Genomic DNA, 17403 nt, shown 5'->3' on the forward strand with positions numbered 1-17403 from the left:
AACAAGATGACGGTGGTGATTTGATGGGACAGTATAGGGGAGTCAGAGCTCTGGGTTTGAGTCTCAACTCAAAGTAGGCAGTTAGGTGGTCTTGGGTGAGTCTGTGAGCCTCAGTGTCTGCATCTGTAAAATGGGGTTAAGCATATTTACCATCCATGGTTGTGGGGAAGATTCATTGAGATGACGCACGTGAAAAACACTTTATAAACTGCCACAGTCTGTACAAAGATTAATTGTGGTGATATTAGGCTCTCTTTCCCACCCTCACCATCCCCAATCTCCAATTCCAGTCAGCAGCACAGTGTCAGGGGGTACAGGCAGCCAGAGCAGATTGCCAGGAGATGCAGCTTGGCCCTTTATCATGCCCATCGCAATTGCTGCCAGGAGGCTGAGTGGAGCAGAGGGGCGGAGAGAGGGGCATAGGCTCATCTGTGGTTGCTATGGCACCCCATCCCGGATTTGCCCATCTCTCCTAATGGAGCAAAGGGCAGAGGGAGGGGGAGAGGTAGAGAGAACAACTGTTCCCTTCCTCTATCCTCCCATCTCTCTCTCTCTGGAGCAGATGTGAGGTGGGGAGTCAGGGGAGGGGGCCTAGATACTGGATAAGAGGGGGAGGGAAGAGTGGTGTGCCAGGATTTAGAGGGTTTGTGATAGGGGGCCACACTGAGAGAGAAGGGGGAAGAGCCCTCATGCCTACGTCCAGAAGCCAGCTGATGACGTTATAGAGAAGAAAAAACAAGCAAGACAGCGCCAGCGTGAGGGAGAGAGGAAGAGAGAAAGCGAGGATAGGAGGCGTGGAGGCAGGCAGCCCCAGATTGCAGCCAGCCTCTGCCTGGGCTCTCCTGCCGCCAGATCCCCCAGGCAGCCTGGACCCCAGGGTCCCTGACAGCTGCCCCGAGGATGGGCACCAGGACAGTGGTCGTGCTGCCTCCTCTGTGGGGACTGCTGGGCTGCTGTTTCCTCTGCGGCTGGGCTCTAGGGGGTCCACGGCCCCTCCGCTCTCTGCCCCCGCTGTCCTCCCACATCAAGCCAGGATCTGTACCCATGTGGGTCCCCCCGGAGGGGCCTGAGGCAGCCCTGGCTTTTCTCTACTCTGGAGATGCCCAACAGCTGTCAGGGGCTAATTGCAGTGAGCGCTATGAAGCCCATGGGGCAGAAGCCAGACCAGGGCTCCCCCCAATCCTGTGGAGGGCAGCAGGCACCCTTGCCCAGGCCGCCAATTTCCTCAACATGCTGCTACAAGCCAACGACATCCGTGAGTCCAGTGTGGAGGAGGATGTGGAGTGGTACCAGGCACTGGTCCGCAGCGTGGCTGAGGGGGACCCAAGGGCGTACCGGGCTTTGCTGACCTTTAACCCTCCACCAGAGGCCAGCCACCTGCAGCTGGCCTTGCAGGCAACCCGGATGGGGGAGGAGACCATCCTTCAGGACTTGTCTGGGAACAGGGTGCAGGAGGAGAGCCCAACTGGGGCCCTGGACACCCCTGCCCTGCAGAAGCGGGTGCTGACCAACGACCTACAGAGCCTCGGCAGCCCCAAGTGGCCACGGGGAGATGGATATGTGGGGGACATACAGCACGTGAGGCTGTCTCCTCCCTTCCTGGAATGCCAGGAGGGCCGGCTCCGTCCCGGCTGGCTTATCACACTTTCGGCCACCTTCTACGGACTCAAGCCAGACCTCAGCCCCGAGGTCAGGTAAGTGGGTTTGTGCAGGATTCGATGCATTTGTGGGTACATAGGGGTGGGGGCGGTTCAAGTCCAGCCAGCTGTGCATGAGCAATTTGGCATGCACATGTGTGTCTGGGGGGCACAGATGTGTGTATTTGCAGTTGACTCTGGGAATCTGTAACTATGTTAACATAAACAGGTGTGAATGTACATTCTGTGTATGAATCAATCCACTTACATGTAGGTATACACGTGTGTGTATACAGATGTGTGGGTATAGCCAAGCATATATCTTGGCCCCCAGGTCTGAGTAGTGGGTGTAAGAGGCAGGAGAGGGCCTGATGTGGAAGACAGTGACAATCTATGAACAAGGCATCTCAGAGGAGCCAGATGGGCACTCTAGGAGTTAAACCCACTCGCTGCTCTCCAGCAATCTAGAGCTGTAAAAGGAGGCTTCTCCATGGAAAGGAAAATTCTTGGGGGGGCTTTGAACATTGCCCTTTCTGTCCAGGAGTTGGCAGGGTCCCCAGGGTCACTTCCAATGGCTATATTCTTACATCAAGTAGGTTCCACTGTTCTGCCTGTTCTGACCCAGGAGCCTGTGATACTCCTCAAATAAGTGACCCCCCTCAACCAGAGTAAAGAGATGATTAACAGCCCCGGTGGGAAGTAGGCAGCAAATGGGCATACTGCAAGGCATTCAACAATCAACATTGCTTTCCAGCTATGTGTCCCCGTTCATTGTCCCCAACGGGGTTCCCCTCCCACCGGCAGGAAGCCTGGCTCCTTGCCAGCTCTCTCCCCACTCAGCCCAGAGCAGAGGTTGAAAGCCCTTGGGCCAGGCAGCTCTTGCTTTGGGCTCCTCCATTCCCCATCTCCTTTGCTGTGATCAATTCAGACCTGGTTTAGGCAGAGTGAAGGGGTGGTTAATAGCTGAGCTCTGTGTGTGTGTGTATGTGCGTAGTGGGGAAGTGTGAAAATCTCCTTCAGACACATCATCAGAGCCCCAGCTGCCACATGTCTTGACATGCCCCCTCCCTCTACCCATTGATAGAAACCAGGAAATGATAGGATGTTGAAAAGCTCAAGGACGGGGGGATAACCTAGGGAGAGGGAGACTGTTGCCCACAGAGACAGTGAGAGTTAATAGCACCAGAGAAACGAATGCATGTCTGCCCTCTCTCCCGACACATTGCAGCCACTGTGCTAAAGTTTGCAAAGCTTGCATTGCCCCATAGTCTGCAGCCCAAGGACACGTGTCCACCTTGGCATCCTTTGCTGTGCCCCTAAGTGCCCATTCACTGTCCTAGGGGGCAGGTGCAGATGGATGTAGATCTTCAGAGCGTGGACATCAATCAGTGTGCCGGCGGCCCAGGCTGGTACGGTAACACGCACCTATGTGATCTCAACAGCACCCAGGTAAGGATAAGGAGGATGGGGGGGCGGCACTAGGGTCCTGCCTCCTACCCCCTTTCCCATCACTGCCACCACCCAGCTCCAAGGAGCAGCTGACAAAGGCATATCAGCTTCTCAAGGCATCAGTGGAGTCCCTGGTGATGAGATAGATAAAGATGAGATATCAGGCTTTTTATACGCAGCCTACCCTCTACCCTCCACCTGAGAAAGCCACCCTCTTCTTTTGAAATCTCAGTGTGTCTGTCTTCTCTCCCTTCTGGTGCTGCATGCTCCAGGATCCCTCCCCAGGACCACCTCCTGAGCTCTATTAATCATCCCCTTTCCTTCTCTTGGACCACGTTCTCCTTGTCAACAGAGCTGCAGGCTCCTTCTGTCCCACAAAGGATGCTCTGTCGGTGTTTGTTTGTTGAAATAAGTGGAATTGCTGGTTGGGGCCCGGGAGGAATCTAACCAAAGACGGAGCTTGAAAGGCTCTGGGACTCAGGTAAAGGTGATGGAACCCAGGCCAGATGCTGGCAGAATCAAAGTCACGGATGCGGGAGAATTTGGATAATGGAAAGCAATGGCTGGTAATCCTGAAAGCCCAGTACTGGGAAACTGGGAGGCCAATGAACTAATCTTCTCCACGGTTACATTGACTGCATGCTTGTTCCTGAGCTGGACTGAAGCCAAGGCGAGCCCTGCAGCGTGCTGGGAGGTGGGGCAGGTTTGGGGACCTGCTGCTCTTCAGGACACATGTGTTTGAGCTATAAGTCCAGGGAGAGAGAAGGGCTCCCATTGTTCAGTGTGCTTTTAAACCCAGCCACATCCACATCTCTGGGTACACATTTGTCTGACTGTGCAGACTGTGGCAGGAAGAGTGTGTTCATGGTCCAGGCAAGAGGGGAAGCTGGGTCACAATTTCAGAAGCACTACCCTCTGGCTATGCAGTCTCCCTGGGTTAACCCCTTCCTTTGCCCCACTGCTGTCTGTTCCTGACCACTCCCTCCAGCATATCTGGCTTCATCCATGTGCTCATCTTCCCTGTCTGGCTCTGAGGTCTGCTCTGGCCCCTGCTGGGCAAACATCAATGGGCAGAAGTGGAATAAAGAACTGGCCTTGGCATCCCACCAGCCTGGCATTAGGCTGGCATTAGGGCTAGGGGAAGCAGTCCTGTGTCAAAGCCAGATGGCCCCTGGCAGAGGAAGCTGCTCCCCTGTGGGGGCCTTTTCAACCCACCTGTGTGCCAGTGAGGGAGGCTGATGGGCAACCTTTGAAGCAGGATGTAGGCACACAGATGTGGCTGTGCTTGGAGTCCTCCCTACTTCCATCTCCCCCCAGCACCTCACTCTAGAGATAGCTGGGCACTGGTGAATGAGACCTATAAGGCTCCCATCACTCTGCTGGTCTGAATAAAAGGGTGATCCATCCCTGTACTCTTTGCTTGGGGGTCTCTTTGAGGAGAGGCAGTAGTGGGCGGTAGAGTAGGGTTTCCATAGAGGGGGGAGACTTCCCTAGACTAGGGAGAGCTTCTGGTGAAGTTCCCTAGTGTGGACCCAGGCACCATGGATAGAAAGGCAGATGGACCCTCCATCTCTTCCCAGGAGGGAAAGCCCCATGTAAATACCCGTTGTGTTTGTCATTCCCACAGTGTGTCCCCCTAGAGAGACAGGGCTTTGTCCTTGGCCGCTACCTCTGCCGCTGCCGACCTGGCTTCTACGGGGAGAGCCGCCCCAGAGGTATGTAACTGTGGTGAGGGCCAGGCAGGTGTTTTACACATTAGGCTGGTTGCAGGGGGCCATCTGGGGAAGAAAGGCAGGCTGGGGTAAGACACTGGGAGGAAATTTGTGGGGCAAGGGCAGAGAGAGAGGTGGAGAGATGGAGAGGCAAGCAGGATCCAGTTTGGGGTTGTCTGTGCCTTCTGAGAATGAGCCCATAACACACCGATCTGATGCAAGTTGACCTCATAATGAGCCCTAGCATGGCATCACCTCTTCCTGTTATCCTGCCTTCCCTGGGGAGTACCCACTTCCTCATTCCTTCCCTTCCCGACCCCAGGGGCTAGGGACCATAGGAGGGCAGGGAGAGGGCTGTGGTGACCATCGGGAGAGAAGGCTGGGATCTTAGGATGCCCCAGCTGGGCCTCTCTCCCTGCACCCATCTTGTTCTTTATAGGGTTAGAGGAGAGTGCCGCCCAGCCTTCCGGGCAGTTTGGGTCCCCACAAGGCAGCTCCAGGAGGCTGCTGCGGTGCCAGCCATGTGCTGAGGGCTGCACTAGCTGCATCGATGCCACACCGTGCCTGGTGGATGAGGCCCTGGCGCTGCGGGCAGCAGTGCTGGCCTGCCAGGCCTGCTGCATGCTGGCCATCTTCCTGAGCATGCTGGTTTCCTACCGCTGCCGCCGGAGCAAGGCAAGGAAGGCCCCACATCTCTCTCCTGCACACATGTCCTACCCATCCTGGGTCCCTAGCATCAACTGAAAACTAGAGACTACCTAAGACTAGAACTTTCCATGGGAGAAACAGGTTCTGGCCTTGATTCTTAATCTAACTCACTATGGGACATTAGGCAAGTGACCTCACCGGTGGCCTTAGATCTGTTTCCTCACCTGTAAAATGAAGGCATTGGACTCGACTCGAAACACTGTGTAGGCACTAGGGGAAGGGATCCAGATCCTCGTGGAGCTCCCAGTTGAATGGAGGAAGCAGACATGTAAATAAAATGACAGCACAGCAAGACAGGGGCAAGGATGGAGGTGAACCAGGCTTGAAAGTCAACCAGATGGTCAGCAGGCAGAGAAGGGGCTATCTGGACAAGGGAGCAGTCTGACCCAAAGCTTGGAAAAACACGTGAGATCTCTTCTAGCTCCAGCAACCTCTGATTTGAGCCCATTTCTGCAGCAAGGCCCAGGCTGGGATTGGGATGGGCAGGTGGCTGGGGTGGCAGGGGCTACGTGAAACCTTGGCCTTAGCCAGGCTCAGTGCCAGTGGAGCTGAGCCTTTGGTGGGAGTGGGGGCATGGGTGTGGATGGAGAGGATGGAGCTAATGTTACAGGGGGAAACCTTAGCCCAGGGCCACAGCGTGACTCCTAAAACAGGGCTGAGACCCTCCTGGACCATCGTCCAGGGTCTGTCCTTCCACTGCCCTGCTTACATGCCTCTCTCTGGGTTCACAGAGGATCCGGGCATCTGGAGTTGTCCTGCTGGAAACCATCCTTTTTGGATCCCTGCTGCTGTACTTCCCTGTGAGTTTGTGGCCAGAAGCTAACCCTACCTCCCAAGTCTCAACCTGGCACCCTCCAAACCCCAGAATCCTTCTTCCTCTCTGCCCTCTTGGGGGGATTCAGAGACCTCAAAATCCCCTACTCATATCCACAAATGCCAGGCTGGCCTAGTGAGCTCTGGAGCCAAACAGTCCAGGCTTAACAGGGCTCTATGATCTGCTGTGAGACTTACAAGTCACCTAACCTTTCTAGGACTTAAGCTGCTCCTTTACAGAATGGAGCGACGATGCCTCTATTGCAAGGCTGTTAGGAGGATCATCAGTGTGTTTGGCAGAGGCCTGGCACGTAATGGAAGTGCAGGGGAGAGCAACCCTTTTTGTCCCTCCCCACCAGGTCTTCATCCTGTACTTCAAGCCCAGTATATTCCGCTGCATCGCTCTCCGCTGGGTCCGGCTGCTGGGTTTTGCCATTGTCTACGGCACCGTTATACTCAAGCTTTATAGGTAGGGTCTGGGCAGACCTTGCTCTCACGCTGCTCACTCCAGGCCACCCCAGCTCATTTTTGGAATGGAGTTCTTCACAGCCAGACCCTTACCAGCTCCACTCCCCTGTGCCCCCAAGGCCTTCTCCCATCACTGTAGCCCTCTCCCCCATGTAACTTTCTGGAGGGTGAGGAGGCAGTGAACCACAGAAGGGATGGGAGGACAGGTATGTGTGGAGGGGAGGGAAGCAATGGACAGAGGCCAGAGCCCTGGCCCCTCTCCTTGGTCCTCCTCCATGCCCCCCACCCACCATCCACACCCTTGTAGAGTGCTCCAGCTCTTTCTTTCTCGAACGGCCCAGCGGGGCCCCCATCTGAGCAGCGGGCGGCTGCTGCGGCGTCTGGGGCTGCTCCTGCTGCTAGTGCTGGGCTTCCTGGCTGTGTGGACGGCGGGGGTCCTGGAAAGAGGCATCCAGCATACATCCCTGGTGACCCGAGGCCACACTCCCACAGGCCGCCACTTCTACCTCTGCCACCACGACCGCTGGGACTACATCATGGTTGTGGGTGAGCTGCTTCTGCTGAGCCCAGTCTGGCCCCTGGCTCTACACCTCCAGGGGTCCTCTTGTCCTGTCCTCTGGCTTTGGACCCAGACCCCTGGCCCAGGGTCCCCACAGGAAGCCCTACAGAGAAAGGGGCAGCATGGCTACTAAGGTGGTGCCTGGCTCTGTCCCTCCCTGCTTCCCCACAGCTGAGATGCTGCTCCTGTGCTGGGGCAGCTTCCTCTGCTACGCCACCCGGGCTGTCCCCTCCGCCTTCCACGAGCCACGCTACATGGGCATCGCCCTGCACAACGAGCTGCTGCTCTCCGCTGCCTTCCATGCTGCCAGGTGAGGACAGGAGCTCCTACTTATGACTCCTCCCACCCCAACATCATGCCTCATCTTTCCCAGGTGAGGTCCCTTAATCCCATGGCCGCCCTTGCAACACTACTATGCCTTAGCAATGTGAGGAAGGCCCACCACCTGTAGCTCTCTCCCTACTCCACAGATACCCTTCCTGCACCCCATGTCTCACCCAACACCCAAGAAAAGGAAGCGTGCCCCACTCCTAATTCCTCTCCCATTCCTAAGCCACTTCTCCAGCACCCCCATCATGCTCCTTCCCACACATACTCAATTTTCCCTGCCTTCTTCCCCCTCATACCTCGGTGATCCCAGCAACAGGCCTGCTGAGTGTCTACAAGGACCTGGCCCTGTGGCGGAGGCAGAATCAACCCACAGGGCAGCCCATAACAGAGTTGTGGAGCATGAGTCTGTGCTATAGGCAGGAAGAGAAGGCGAGCTGGAGTAGTCTGGGAGGGCTTCCTGGAGGTGGGGGTTAACATGAGGTAGGACCTACATCCTAGAGAGGGCAGGAAGAAGAAAGAGTATCTTCGTCATTCCACCCAGCCCCTCCATGGAGATCAGGGCTGGGGCTGGGGAGGTAAGCCAGTGGGGGGCAGGGAGGAGGGCCAATCCCACCTGCTGCCAACCATCCCCCTCCTACCCCACCCTCAGGTTTGTGCTGGTTCCCTCCCTGCACCCAGACTGGACCCTCCTCCTCTTCTTCTTCCACACCCACAGCACAGTCACCGCCACACTGGCTCTGATCTTCATCCCTAAGGTGAGGTCTTCCCCCTTCTGGATGTGAGGCAGACCCCCAGCCCTTTGTAAGGGGCACTGTGCGTCTGCTGCCGCAGCAGCGCCCTCTCCAGGTCAGAGTGAGGATGACACCCTGGGGTGAGTGGGTTCTGAGCAACCTGGGCCCTAAGCCAGGAGCCACTTGGGGGAGGAAGCTACCACCTCTCTGCCTCCAATCCCTGAGCAAAGGAATACGAGCTAGGGTTGAAGGAGTTCTTGTAACACAACTGAAAACCAACTCAGGAGCAGCTAAAGAGGGACAGGGCTAGGAATTGTGGGGGCGGGGGTTAGGACCCCCCTGGTCTCTGAGCTAGAGAAAGTCAGGGAGGATAAGGCAGAGCAAAACTCTTCGGACCCCCAGAATTTCAAATCAGAGGTGGGGTGAGGATTCACAAAGTAAAGGCGTGTTCCACAGGGCAGGGGGTGTAGAAGTGAACAGGGAGCCCAGGTGACTCTTTCTCCAATCATGCCCACCCTGGCCAGTTCTGGAAGTCGGGGGCTCCTCCCCGAGAGGAGATCGTGGACGAGGTTTATGAGGATGAGCTGGGCCTGCAGCGCTCGGCCTCCTACCTTGGCAGCAGCATCGCGTCAGCCTGGAGCGATCGCAGCCTGGACCCCGGAGATATTCGGGTATGTGCCACCCTCCCCGCCTCCTTGTGATGCTAGCTTTTAGGGACTGGCACTGCTGCCCTGCCACCTGGGCTGTGTGCCACTGCAGGTCCCCTGCCCTGCCCCTCATTTTCCCTCTCTCCAAGACTTGCCTCCCTCCCTTCTCCATGACTGTATTTGAAGGAGGCCACATACCAGCCTGGTACCTGAGGCCCAGGCCACTTGGCCAGTTAGAGGCAGAGCCATGAGTGGAGCTCCAATCCCGTGTCCTCCACCCCCACTAGTGCGGCATCATGAGTGCAGACTAAGAAGACCCACACCAGGGCAGTGGGTGACCCTAGGGCCAGCCGTGGGGCTGGGTGGTTCAGGCAGTGAGTGGCTACCAGAGACTTCCACACCAGGATCCCCTTTCCCTGGACCTGGCAATCTTAGAGAAAGGAAGATCTTCCTGAGTCCTACAGTAAGAGAGCATCCTTACTCCTATTTTTCTGCTTAGGAGTATCACTATAGTCAGGGGAACCCTAACGAGAGGCTCAGTGGGTGGGAAATAAGGAGACCTGGTGGTCTAAGCCCATTGTTTTATCAAACCTAAGGTGTAGGAACAACCTCAGAACGTCATTTTGTCTACCCCCTCCACCTCCACTGGGGCCCACCTCTAGACTTGACTTGTTTCTATCTCCCAGTTCCCTCGTCCCAACTGCCCCTGCCTCTCCCGCTGTGTCCTCCTCACCCTCTGAGCTCCGCCCCCCTGGGTATAGGCTGAACTGAGACCCCAATTCAGCAGGGAGGCCCACTGCCACAGCAATGCTCGCCTGCACCCCCCTCCACTTTGCAGAGCAACAACCAGTCTACTCTTCCCTATGCTGGCTCTGGGGATAAACCCAAAGTATGACTTTCAAAGCCCCATTCCATCATTTACACCTGCGTATGGCACTTTTCACACCCACAGGGCCTTCAACGTCATACAATCCTCTTAAGGAAGCTACCTAAGCAGGCAGCCAGTTACTGTTACTTTATAGAAGCAGAGGCTCAGAGTTCAAGGAAATAGCCTTGAGGCACATGATGGGTCAGCAGCCTCAAACCCAGGTTTCCCATCCCCAAAGTTGCTGATTTCCCACCAGACCACAGTGCCCAGCACTGAGTGGATCTGGCTTGGAACTAGGTTGGCACCGGTCTTGCAGGAACAGAGAGGTGAATTTCTGAGAATTTTCAAAGCAGGGAAGGGACAGAGCGTGGCGGGAAAGAGATCCCCTAGAGGAAATGGTCTGAATAAGGGCGCAGGGGACAACAGTGCAGCCAGGGGCTGGAGAGAGCTTAGCCCCCCCATCTGAACGTCAGCTCTTCTCCTCACTCCTCCCTCCCCGCAGGACGAGTTGAAGAAGCTCTATGCCCAGCTAGAGGTCCACAAGACCAAGGAAATGGCTGCTAACAACCCCCACCTGCCCAAGAAGCGGAGCAGCTGGCGCCAGGGCCTGGGCCGCTCCTTCATGAGGTGCCTGGCCGAGTTCCCCGAGGCCCTGACCAGGCAGCACTCCCGGGACTCGGGCTCCCCGGGCCACAGCAGCCTGCCCGGCTCTTCCCGCCGCCGGCTCCTCAGCGCCAGCCTCCAGGAACCTGAGGGGCCACCGGCCCTGAGCAAGTCCTGCAGCACCTATGACCACGACCATCGCAGGGAGCAGGACCCGCCTCTCCTCGACTCACTGCTGAGGAGGAAGTTAGCCAAGAAGGCCTCTCAGGCTGAGAGCCCGGAGCCAGAGGAAGGGCCCCCTGCCCTGGGCTTCAGGTCAGCCAGCGCCCACAACCTGACAGTGGGAGAGAAGCTCCCCAGAGCCCGGCCCGCCTCCCTGCAGAAGTCGCTCAGTGTCGTGGCTGGCTCCAGGGAAAAGGCCTTGCTCGTGGCCAGCCAGGCCTACTTGGAGGAGACCTATCGGCAGGCGAAGGAGCGAGAGGAGAGAAAGAAGGCAGAGGCAGCCTTGGTGAGCCCAGGGCGGAGGCCGTCCAGGAGGCTGGAGCGAGCTCGAGGCCCCCTGTCAGCCCCACCTTCCCCTGCCAAGAGCAGCAGCATGGACAGCTCCCACGCCTCTGGGAAGCTTCACGAGGAGGCTGTGAGAAGACTGCCTCACCCACCTATTCGGCACCAGGTCTCCACACCCGTCATGGCCCTGTCTGGGGCCTGCCTGGGGGAGCCAAGGATGCTGTCTCCCACCTCCACCTTGGTTCCAGCTCTGATGCCTGCTCCAGCCCCAGTTCCGGCCCCTGCCCTGGCACCAGTCCCAGGACCCCCCCAAAGCCCTAACTTACTCACCTTTATCTGTCCCTGGGAGAATGCAGAACTGCCAGTCAAGAAAGAAAATGTGGCTCAAGCAGGCCCCTCAGGGCCAGAGCAAAGCAGCCACTCCCCGGCCCCAGCTCGGGCCAGGCTCTGGCGGGCCCTCTCTGTTGCAGTAGAGAGAAGGGGGTCTGGGGAGAATGGGAAGGACACAGAGGATGGCCATCTCCAGGGGGAAGCTGATGATGGGGATGAGAACAAGCCCAAGATCCTCCCTAAATCCCACAGCCTCAAGACCCCTGTTCAGCAGGGCTCCATGCGCAGCCTGGGACTGGCTATCAAAGCTCTGACCCGTTCTCGGAGTACCTACCGAGAGAAGGAGAGTGGGGCAGGGAGTCCTGAGAAGGAGGAGAAGCGCAGAGCTTCAGGAGAGGGGGTGGGGGCATGCCCCAGATCTCCCAGGTTAGGCCGGCCCAAGGCAGTGAGTAAGCAGGCGGCCCTCACCCCTTGTGACGATGAGGAGTCCCTCCAGAACCAACAGAATGCTCACACCAGCAGAATGCTCCAAGTCTGTCACCAGGAGGGCAGCAGGGAACAAGACAACAGAGGCAGGAGGACATCCCAGAGCCTAGAAGAGGGGAAAGTTGAGAAAGCAGGTTTGACAGGGCCTACCACACTGAGGCCAGTCAGGCAGGGCACAGCTGGGGACAAAAATGCTGAGCGAGCAAAAGGAGCCCCTGTGGGGTGGCAGGAACTGCCTCAAGCTGGCCTTCAGTCCCTGGGCAGTGCTGACTGCAAGGTGGCAGAGGTATGCCCCTGGGAAGTCACCGAGGCAGCAGCATGTCAGCCTGACAGTAGCAGCAAGGCTGAAATCTGCCCCTGGGAGGTGACTGAAGGAGCCCCTGAGAAGGGGGCATTGAGACAAGATCTAGATGATTCTCAAGAGGAGAGGGGAAAAGCCTCAGAAAAGTCAGAGTCCAAAGATGTGGTCGCCATTGCTCGGAAAAAGCCAGAGAGGCTGGTCAGGGGGCAGGAAGCTGTGTGTCCCTGGGAGAGTGCCGATCCTGGGGGTCTGTCCCCTCGGTCAGCACCTCAGGACTCGGACAGAACCAAGGGCAGGTCTGAGACGTCGGGCAGTGCGGAGGCTAGAGAGGTGGAGAAGAGACGGCGGGAAGCCACTGGCCCAGAAGCTTGTATACCCAACAAGGCCAAGGCAGAGCTGTGTCCCTGGGAGGCAAGTGGAGGAGGAGAGAATGGGAAACCGTCCCAGGAGGGAGTGAAGCAGCTCCCCCAGGAAAAGCAGAAATCTCCCAAGAAAGCAACCTTCTGGAAAGAACAGAACCTGGGTGGAGACATGGAGTCTCTTTGTCCATGGGAGAGGACAGATTTCCGAGGTCCCACAGCAGTCTCCACTCAGGCCCCAGGAACCCCCCAGTGCTCAGGGGGTTTGGGCAGCAGCATCGTGGAGGTGTGTCCATGGGAGGCAGGAGACGCTCCTGCTGTCAGGAGAGCGGAGCTGTGTCCCTGGGAGCTGGGTGACGAGGTAACAGAGAAGGAAATGCTGAGTCAGGGGACAGGTAGAGAATCTCTCCAGGAAAAGGGGAAAACCTCCAGAAAAGGGAGCTCTGGAGAGACAGGGGCACAAACTGGGAGAGCAGAGCAGAAGTTTAGTCAACAGGAGGAACTGGTGTGTCCCTGGGAGAGCACGGCCCCTGGGCACTCCAGCCCATGTCTAGACAATTCCTCATCCAGAGCTGGTGGCCAACTCCTCAGCAATGGAGGAAAGAGGCCCATGCAGGACAGTCCACAGGAAGACTATAGGCCAGAAATAAAGGAAGTAACACCTGCCAAGGCAGAAATCTGTCCCTGGGAGGTGAATGAAAGAACAACAGAGGACTGGACATCAGGACAGGCACGAAAAGGAGGAGACTCTCAAAAGGACAAGGAGAAAATGCCTGGAACATCAGGAATCAAAGATGTCACAGCTTGGGAAAAGCCTGAGGGACAGAACAAGAAGCAGGAAGCAGTCTGTCCTTGGGAGAGTGTGGACCCTGGCAGCTCCTCCCCACAACCAGGTCCTCAAGACACATTTAGACCCAAAGCCAGTTTCCAGATGTCAGGTGGTGTGGGAAGCAAGACTGCTGGGATCCGTCCGTGGGACGCAGAGGGAACTCTGCCTGCCGACAGGGCCGGGCTCCGGCCCTGGGAGGGGAGTGCTGGAGCAGCGCAGGAGAGGGCTTTGGCTGTTGAGGCCATTAGGGAATTGCCAATCAATACAAGAAAGGCTTCTGCAGATTCTGGACCCCGCAAGATAGCTGTTACTGCTCCAAAGAAGCCAGAGAGGCCAGCCCAGGAGCGGAAGGTAGCCTTGGATCCAGGGGGCTCCTCTCAGCATTCAGACACCCTGGACACTGACAGACCAAAAGCTGGATTCCAGGAACTGGACTGTGTGGGGTGCAGGCCAGTTGAGGTATGTCCCTGGGAAGTGGAGGAAGCGCCTACCAGTGAAAAAGCCAAGATTTGTCCCTGGGAGGTCAATGAAGGAGCTACTGGGAAGGGACTGGAGCAAGAGTTGGGGAGTGATTCAGCAAGTCAGAGGGAGGAAACTCTAGAAAAGGGGAGACTCACCTCTCTAGAAGAAAACATATCAAAATGGGAGACAAAACTGAATCAAGAGCAGGAAGCCATTTGCCCTCAGGAGAAGGACTTGAGGGAACCCTCTGCTCAGGCTTCGGAGGTCTCAGACTTGTCCATCAGCATGAGTAGCAAAGTGGCAGAGGGGCATTCTTTGGAAGTGAGTGAGGAGGCAGCAGAGAAAGGGGACCTGACACAAGACCCAAAGACAGGCTCCCTCCCAGAACACATAACCCAAGAAAAAGCTCCATCTTCGAAAGGAGAAGAATTCACTACTGAAGATGGGGAAAAAGCAAGCAATGAGCTAAAACCTATCTGTTCACACGAGAGCATGGCCCCAGCAGGTTCTTCCTTCCACGCAGACAGTCAGTGCCTTGACCAATCTAAAGCTGGCTCTCGGGCGCCGGTCAGCATTGGGGGCAGGCTCACTGAGGGGTGCCCATGGAATGCTCCTGCCCTGGATGCTCATGCACCTGACAGCAGTGCCAAAGCTGAGATCTGTCCCTGGGAGGTGACTGAAAGAATCCCTGAGGAAGAGGTGTCAAGACTGGATGGAAAAGGGGAAGCTCAAGAGAAGGAGGGGAAAGCCCCAGAAGAAACAGAGCCTGAAGTTGTAGCAGTTCAGGAAAGGCCAGAGAGGGCAGATGGGAAGCAGGAGGCTGTGTGTCCCCAGGAGAGTCAGGATTGTGGAGGTCTGTCTCCACAACCAGCCCCACCAGCTCCTGACAGAGGCAAAGGCAGTTGTGAGGCAGCAGGCAGTGTGGCGGCAAGGGTAGCAGAAGTGTGTCCGTGGGAAGGGGAAGAGGCGCCCTCTGCCAAGAAAGCAGAAATCTGCCCTTGGGAGGTGAGTGGAGGAGCAGCAGAGAAATGGGGACTGGAACAAGAGGTGGACAGAGAATCCCAAAGGCAAGGAGAGATGTTCCTTCAAAAGGCAGGATCTGGAGGGACTGAAGAACTCTATTCAAAAGAAGCAGCCAAAGTCAGCAGAGAGCAAGAGACAGTCTGCCCCTGGGAAGGCACAGGTTCTGGGGGGCTCCTCCCCCAGCCAGATGCTCTGGACACTGACCAACTTGCAGTCAGTCTCCATGGAGCAAGCAGTATGGGGAGCAGGATGGCAGAGCTGTGTCAATGGGAGGTCACAGATCCAGAAGGAAATATAATAAAGGGCACCATGGCAGACATCTGTCCTTGGGAGGAAACTAGAGCCCCATCTGAGGAATCTGGCCTCCTGGCTTTAACTGCAACTCAGACAGAAATATTTTTCCCCACAGTCCCTGAGAAACCACCACACCTTTTAGTCCACAGACCTCTGGGTAGCTTCCTTCCAGACAGCAAAAGCCCCCGCCCCAAGGTGAGCAAGCCAGCCGGTACTATTACTCTGGAAGGTGTCAGGGAACTCCAAGGACCTTCAGGACTTGGGCCAAGGACCAGCTTAGCCCCAGAGCCAAGTCTCCAAGAAGCTGAGGATCAGAAGTCTTCCTCCTTAACTGAAGACCAAGGAGAAGTAGCTTCTAAAGCTCAACATGAAGAATTTGCCCCTCCAACTGTCTATCCTTGGGACTGGGAGTGACAACTCCATCAGGTGAGGTGGCTAGTTTTCAGGAACCATGGTCTCTTCCAAGTCCGAGGTGTTCTCAAAGAGCTGAATCAAAGACACTTGGCCACATCCCCTCTCCAAGAAGGCCAGAAGTCAATTCATTCCAAAGACAAATTATACAAGAAGGGTGCAGCTCAGACCCCAAAAGCAAGTCCCACCCTCTCTTTACTTCCAACTCTTCTTCCTTTTCCAGGGAACAAAGGCCAGATGCTCTGTTCCTAACGAAGCCTCCCATCGAGTTAGAGTCCTCAACACAAGCCATCTGTATCTGGACACTCACTTGTAAAGCCAAAGTTAGGGATGACAGGACGTCAGCAGTGCCCAGACCACATTTTCTCATAGGGAGACCCAAGTCTTCTCTGAAGGCTACAAAGGACCATTTTTTTTTAGAAGAAACTAAGCCACACAAGGCATTGGTTAACATGGAGACTGAGGATCAGAGAAGGCTATTAAGGTCACCATAGGATGCTTAAGAAGCCACTTAATTCAAGTTCAAAGATATTTGGTGGGGAAAATGGCTCAAAAGAGGTGCTGAAATGCTTTGCAGCCCTTGTCATTTTGACTTTGGATCTCCAATTTCCGCTTTACTGATTCTCATACCTGCCCTGCCTGACCCCTGAAGTAAAGCCCATCAAGCAATCCTACCTCCATATCAACACCTGCCATTCAAAGCAGCATCCGAGACAGAGAGCGTGGGAGGAAAGGCAATCGCTCCACGCACTGGCCAGGGTGGAGTTCTCCCTTCCAGAACCAACCCCCCAAGTCCCAGTTTAAGGAGTATGCGCCTCGCCAGCTTTCTCAGATGGTCTCCCCTTCTTCCTGCCCTGTCTTTTGCCAATCTCGAGAGTTCATCTCACCGGCTCATTCTCCTCATCTTAGCCTTTCTGTGCTGTCATTAAAGGGACCCCACTCTGTTGTCAATGCAGCTGGAGCCAGGGGGAATCTCTGATTCTGATGTGAGAACCACTCCAAATCACTTGCTCAGTAACAAGAGGCCCACATCAGTCTCCTTCCTGAGAATCCTGAGAAAGAAACGAGGTCCAGTTTACAGCCAGCACCGTAACTGCCCCGAAAAAGAGTAGTGCTCCAGGGCAGGTTAGAGGCCTGAGGGCCAGAGAAAGGGCATCGTGTACCTACAAAGCCTTCTTTCTTAGCTCTCTCTCCTTAGCTTGGTTCTGTTCTCTCAAGCGGTTCAGGCTACCCTTGCTTGAGTGGTCCTAGATAAGAGCACTGGAATCAGATGATACTACCAGAGCGAAAGGAGGGAGGAGAAAAATACTGGTCAAAGAAGTCCCAAGATTGGCAGGGGTGAGGTGAAGGTGGAAACAGGCAGATAAAATGTGGCAGAGGCGGGCAGGGGCCCTGAAGATGGCAGTAAGCCCATCCTCTAACTGGACAGATACCAATGCCATTCACGTGGAGGAAAAAGACAAAAATAAGAGACCAAACACACAATGGGAAAAAAATGAGTCTGCATGTAAATACTCTGGGCAGCTACAGGACTTCAGAGAAAAACTAGCAAAGTGCTCCATTTCCAAAAAGGCGAAGAAATGGAGTAACCTGCTCTTTCAGGGACTGGATATCCTTGTTCCCATATCTAGGCCCTCCCACTTACCTAGGTCCCCTGCCCTGGGCTTTCAGAGCAGTAACTTGAGTATGTTGTTGCTCTGGGCATTGGCTAGTAAACCCCACAGCTTCTGAGCCAATGCAAATTTTGCTAACCACACCTCAGAATAATTCCATTGGGTCTGGTCTAGCCCGGAACAGAAAAGTTGTCCCTATACCCACTGTTGTGAAACAAACCACGGGGAAAAAAATAAAGAATGCTTTTCTTCTGACCACAGCA

At 55.8% G+C, this 17403-nt stretch overlaps 1 protein-coding gene across 1 annotated transcript; it reads left to right on the forward strand.

Moving 5' to 3' along the window:
* The first annotated feature begins 779 nt into the window (after positions 1-779).
* Positions 780-17400, forward strand: GPR179 (G protein-coupled receptor 179). The gene is made up of 11 exons (XM_070560527.1): positions 780-1694; positions 2978-3086; positions 4714-4801; positions 5238-5473; positions 6238-6306; positions 6679-6788; positions 7095-7333; positions 7518-7656; positions 8326-8431; positions 8932-9078; positions 10425-17400. Exons 1-11 carry the CDS (start codon positions 901-903, stop codon positions 15528-15530), a joined length of 7143 nt encoding a protein of 2380 aa, XP_070416628.1. The 5' UTR covers positions 780-900; the 3' UTR covers positions 15531-17400.
* The last annotated feature ends 3 nt before the right edge of the window (positions 17401-17403 follow it).

Source organism: Equus przewalskii, chromosome 10 (assembly GCF_037783145.1).
Source record: "Equus przewalskii isolate Varuska chromosome 10, EquPr2, whole genome shotgun sequence".
Taxonomy (NCBI): domain Eukaryota; kingdom Metazoa; phylum Chordata; class Mammalia; order Perissodactyla; family Equidae; genus Equus; species Equus przewalskii.

Excerpts from the sequence above, each read along its gene's own strand:
- GPR179 (XM_070560527.1), top strand. The coding sequence starts at position 901 with ATGGGCACCAGGACAGTGGTCGTGCTGCCTCCTCTGTGGGGACTGCTG. Across the intron at positions 3,087-4,713 it reads GTGATCTCAACAGCACCCAG|TGTGTCCCCCTAGAGAGACA; the intron begins GTAAGGATAAGG and ends TCATTCCCACAG. Across the intron at positions 7,334-7,517 it reads GGACTACATCATGGTTGTGG|CTGAGATGCTGCTCCTGTGC; the intron begins GTGAGCTGCTTC and ends GCTTCCCCACAG.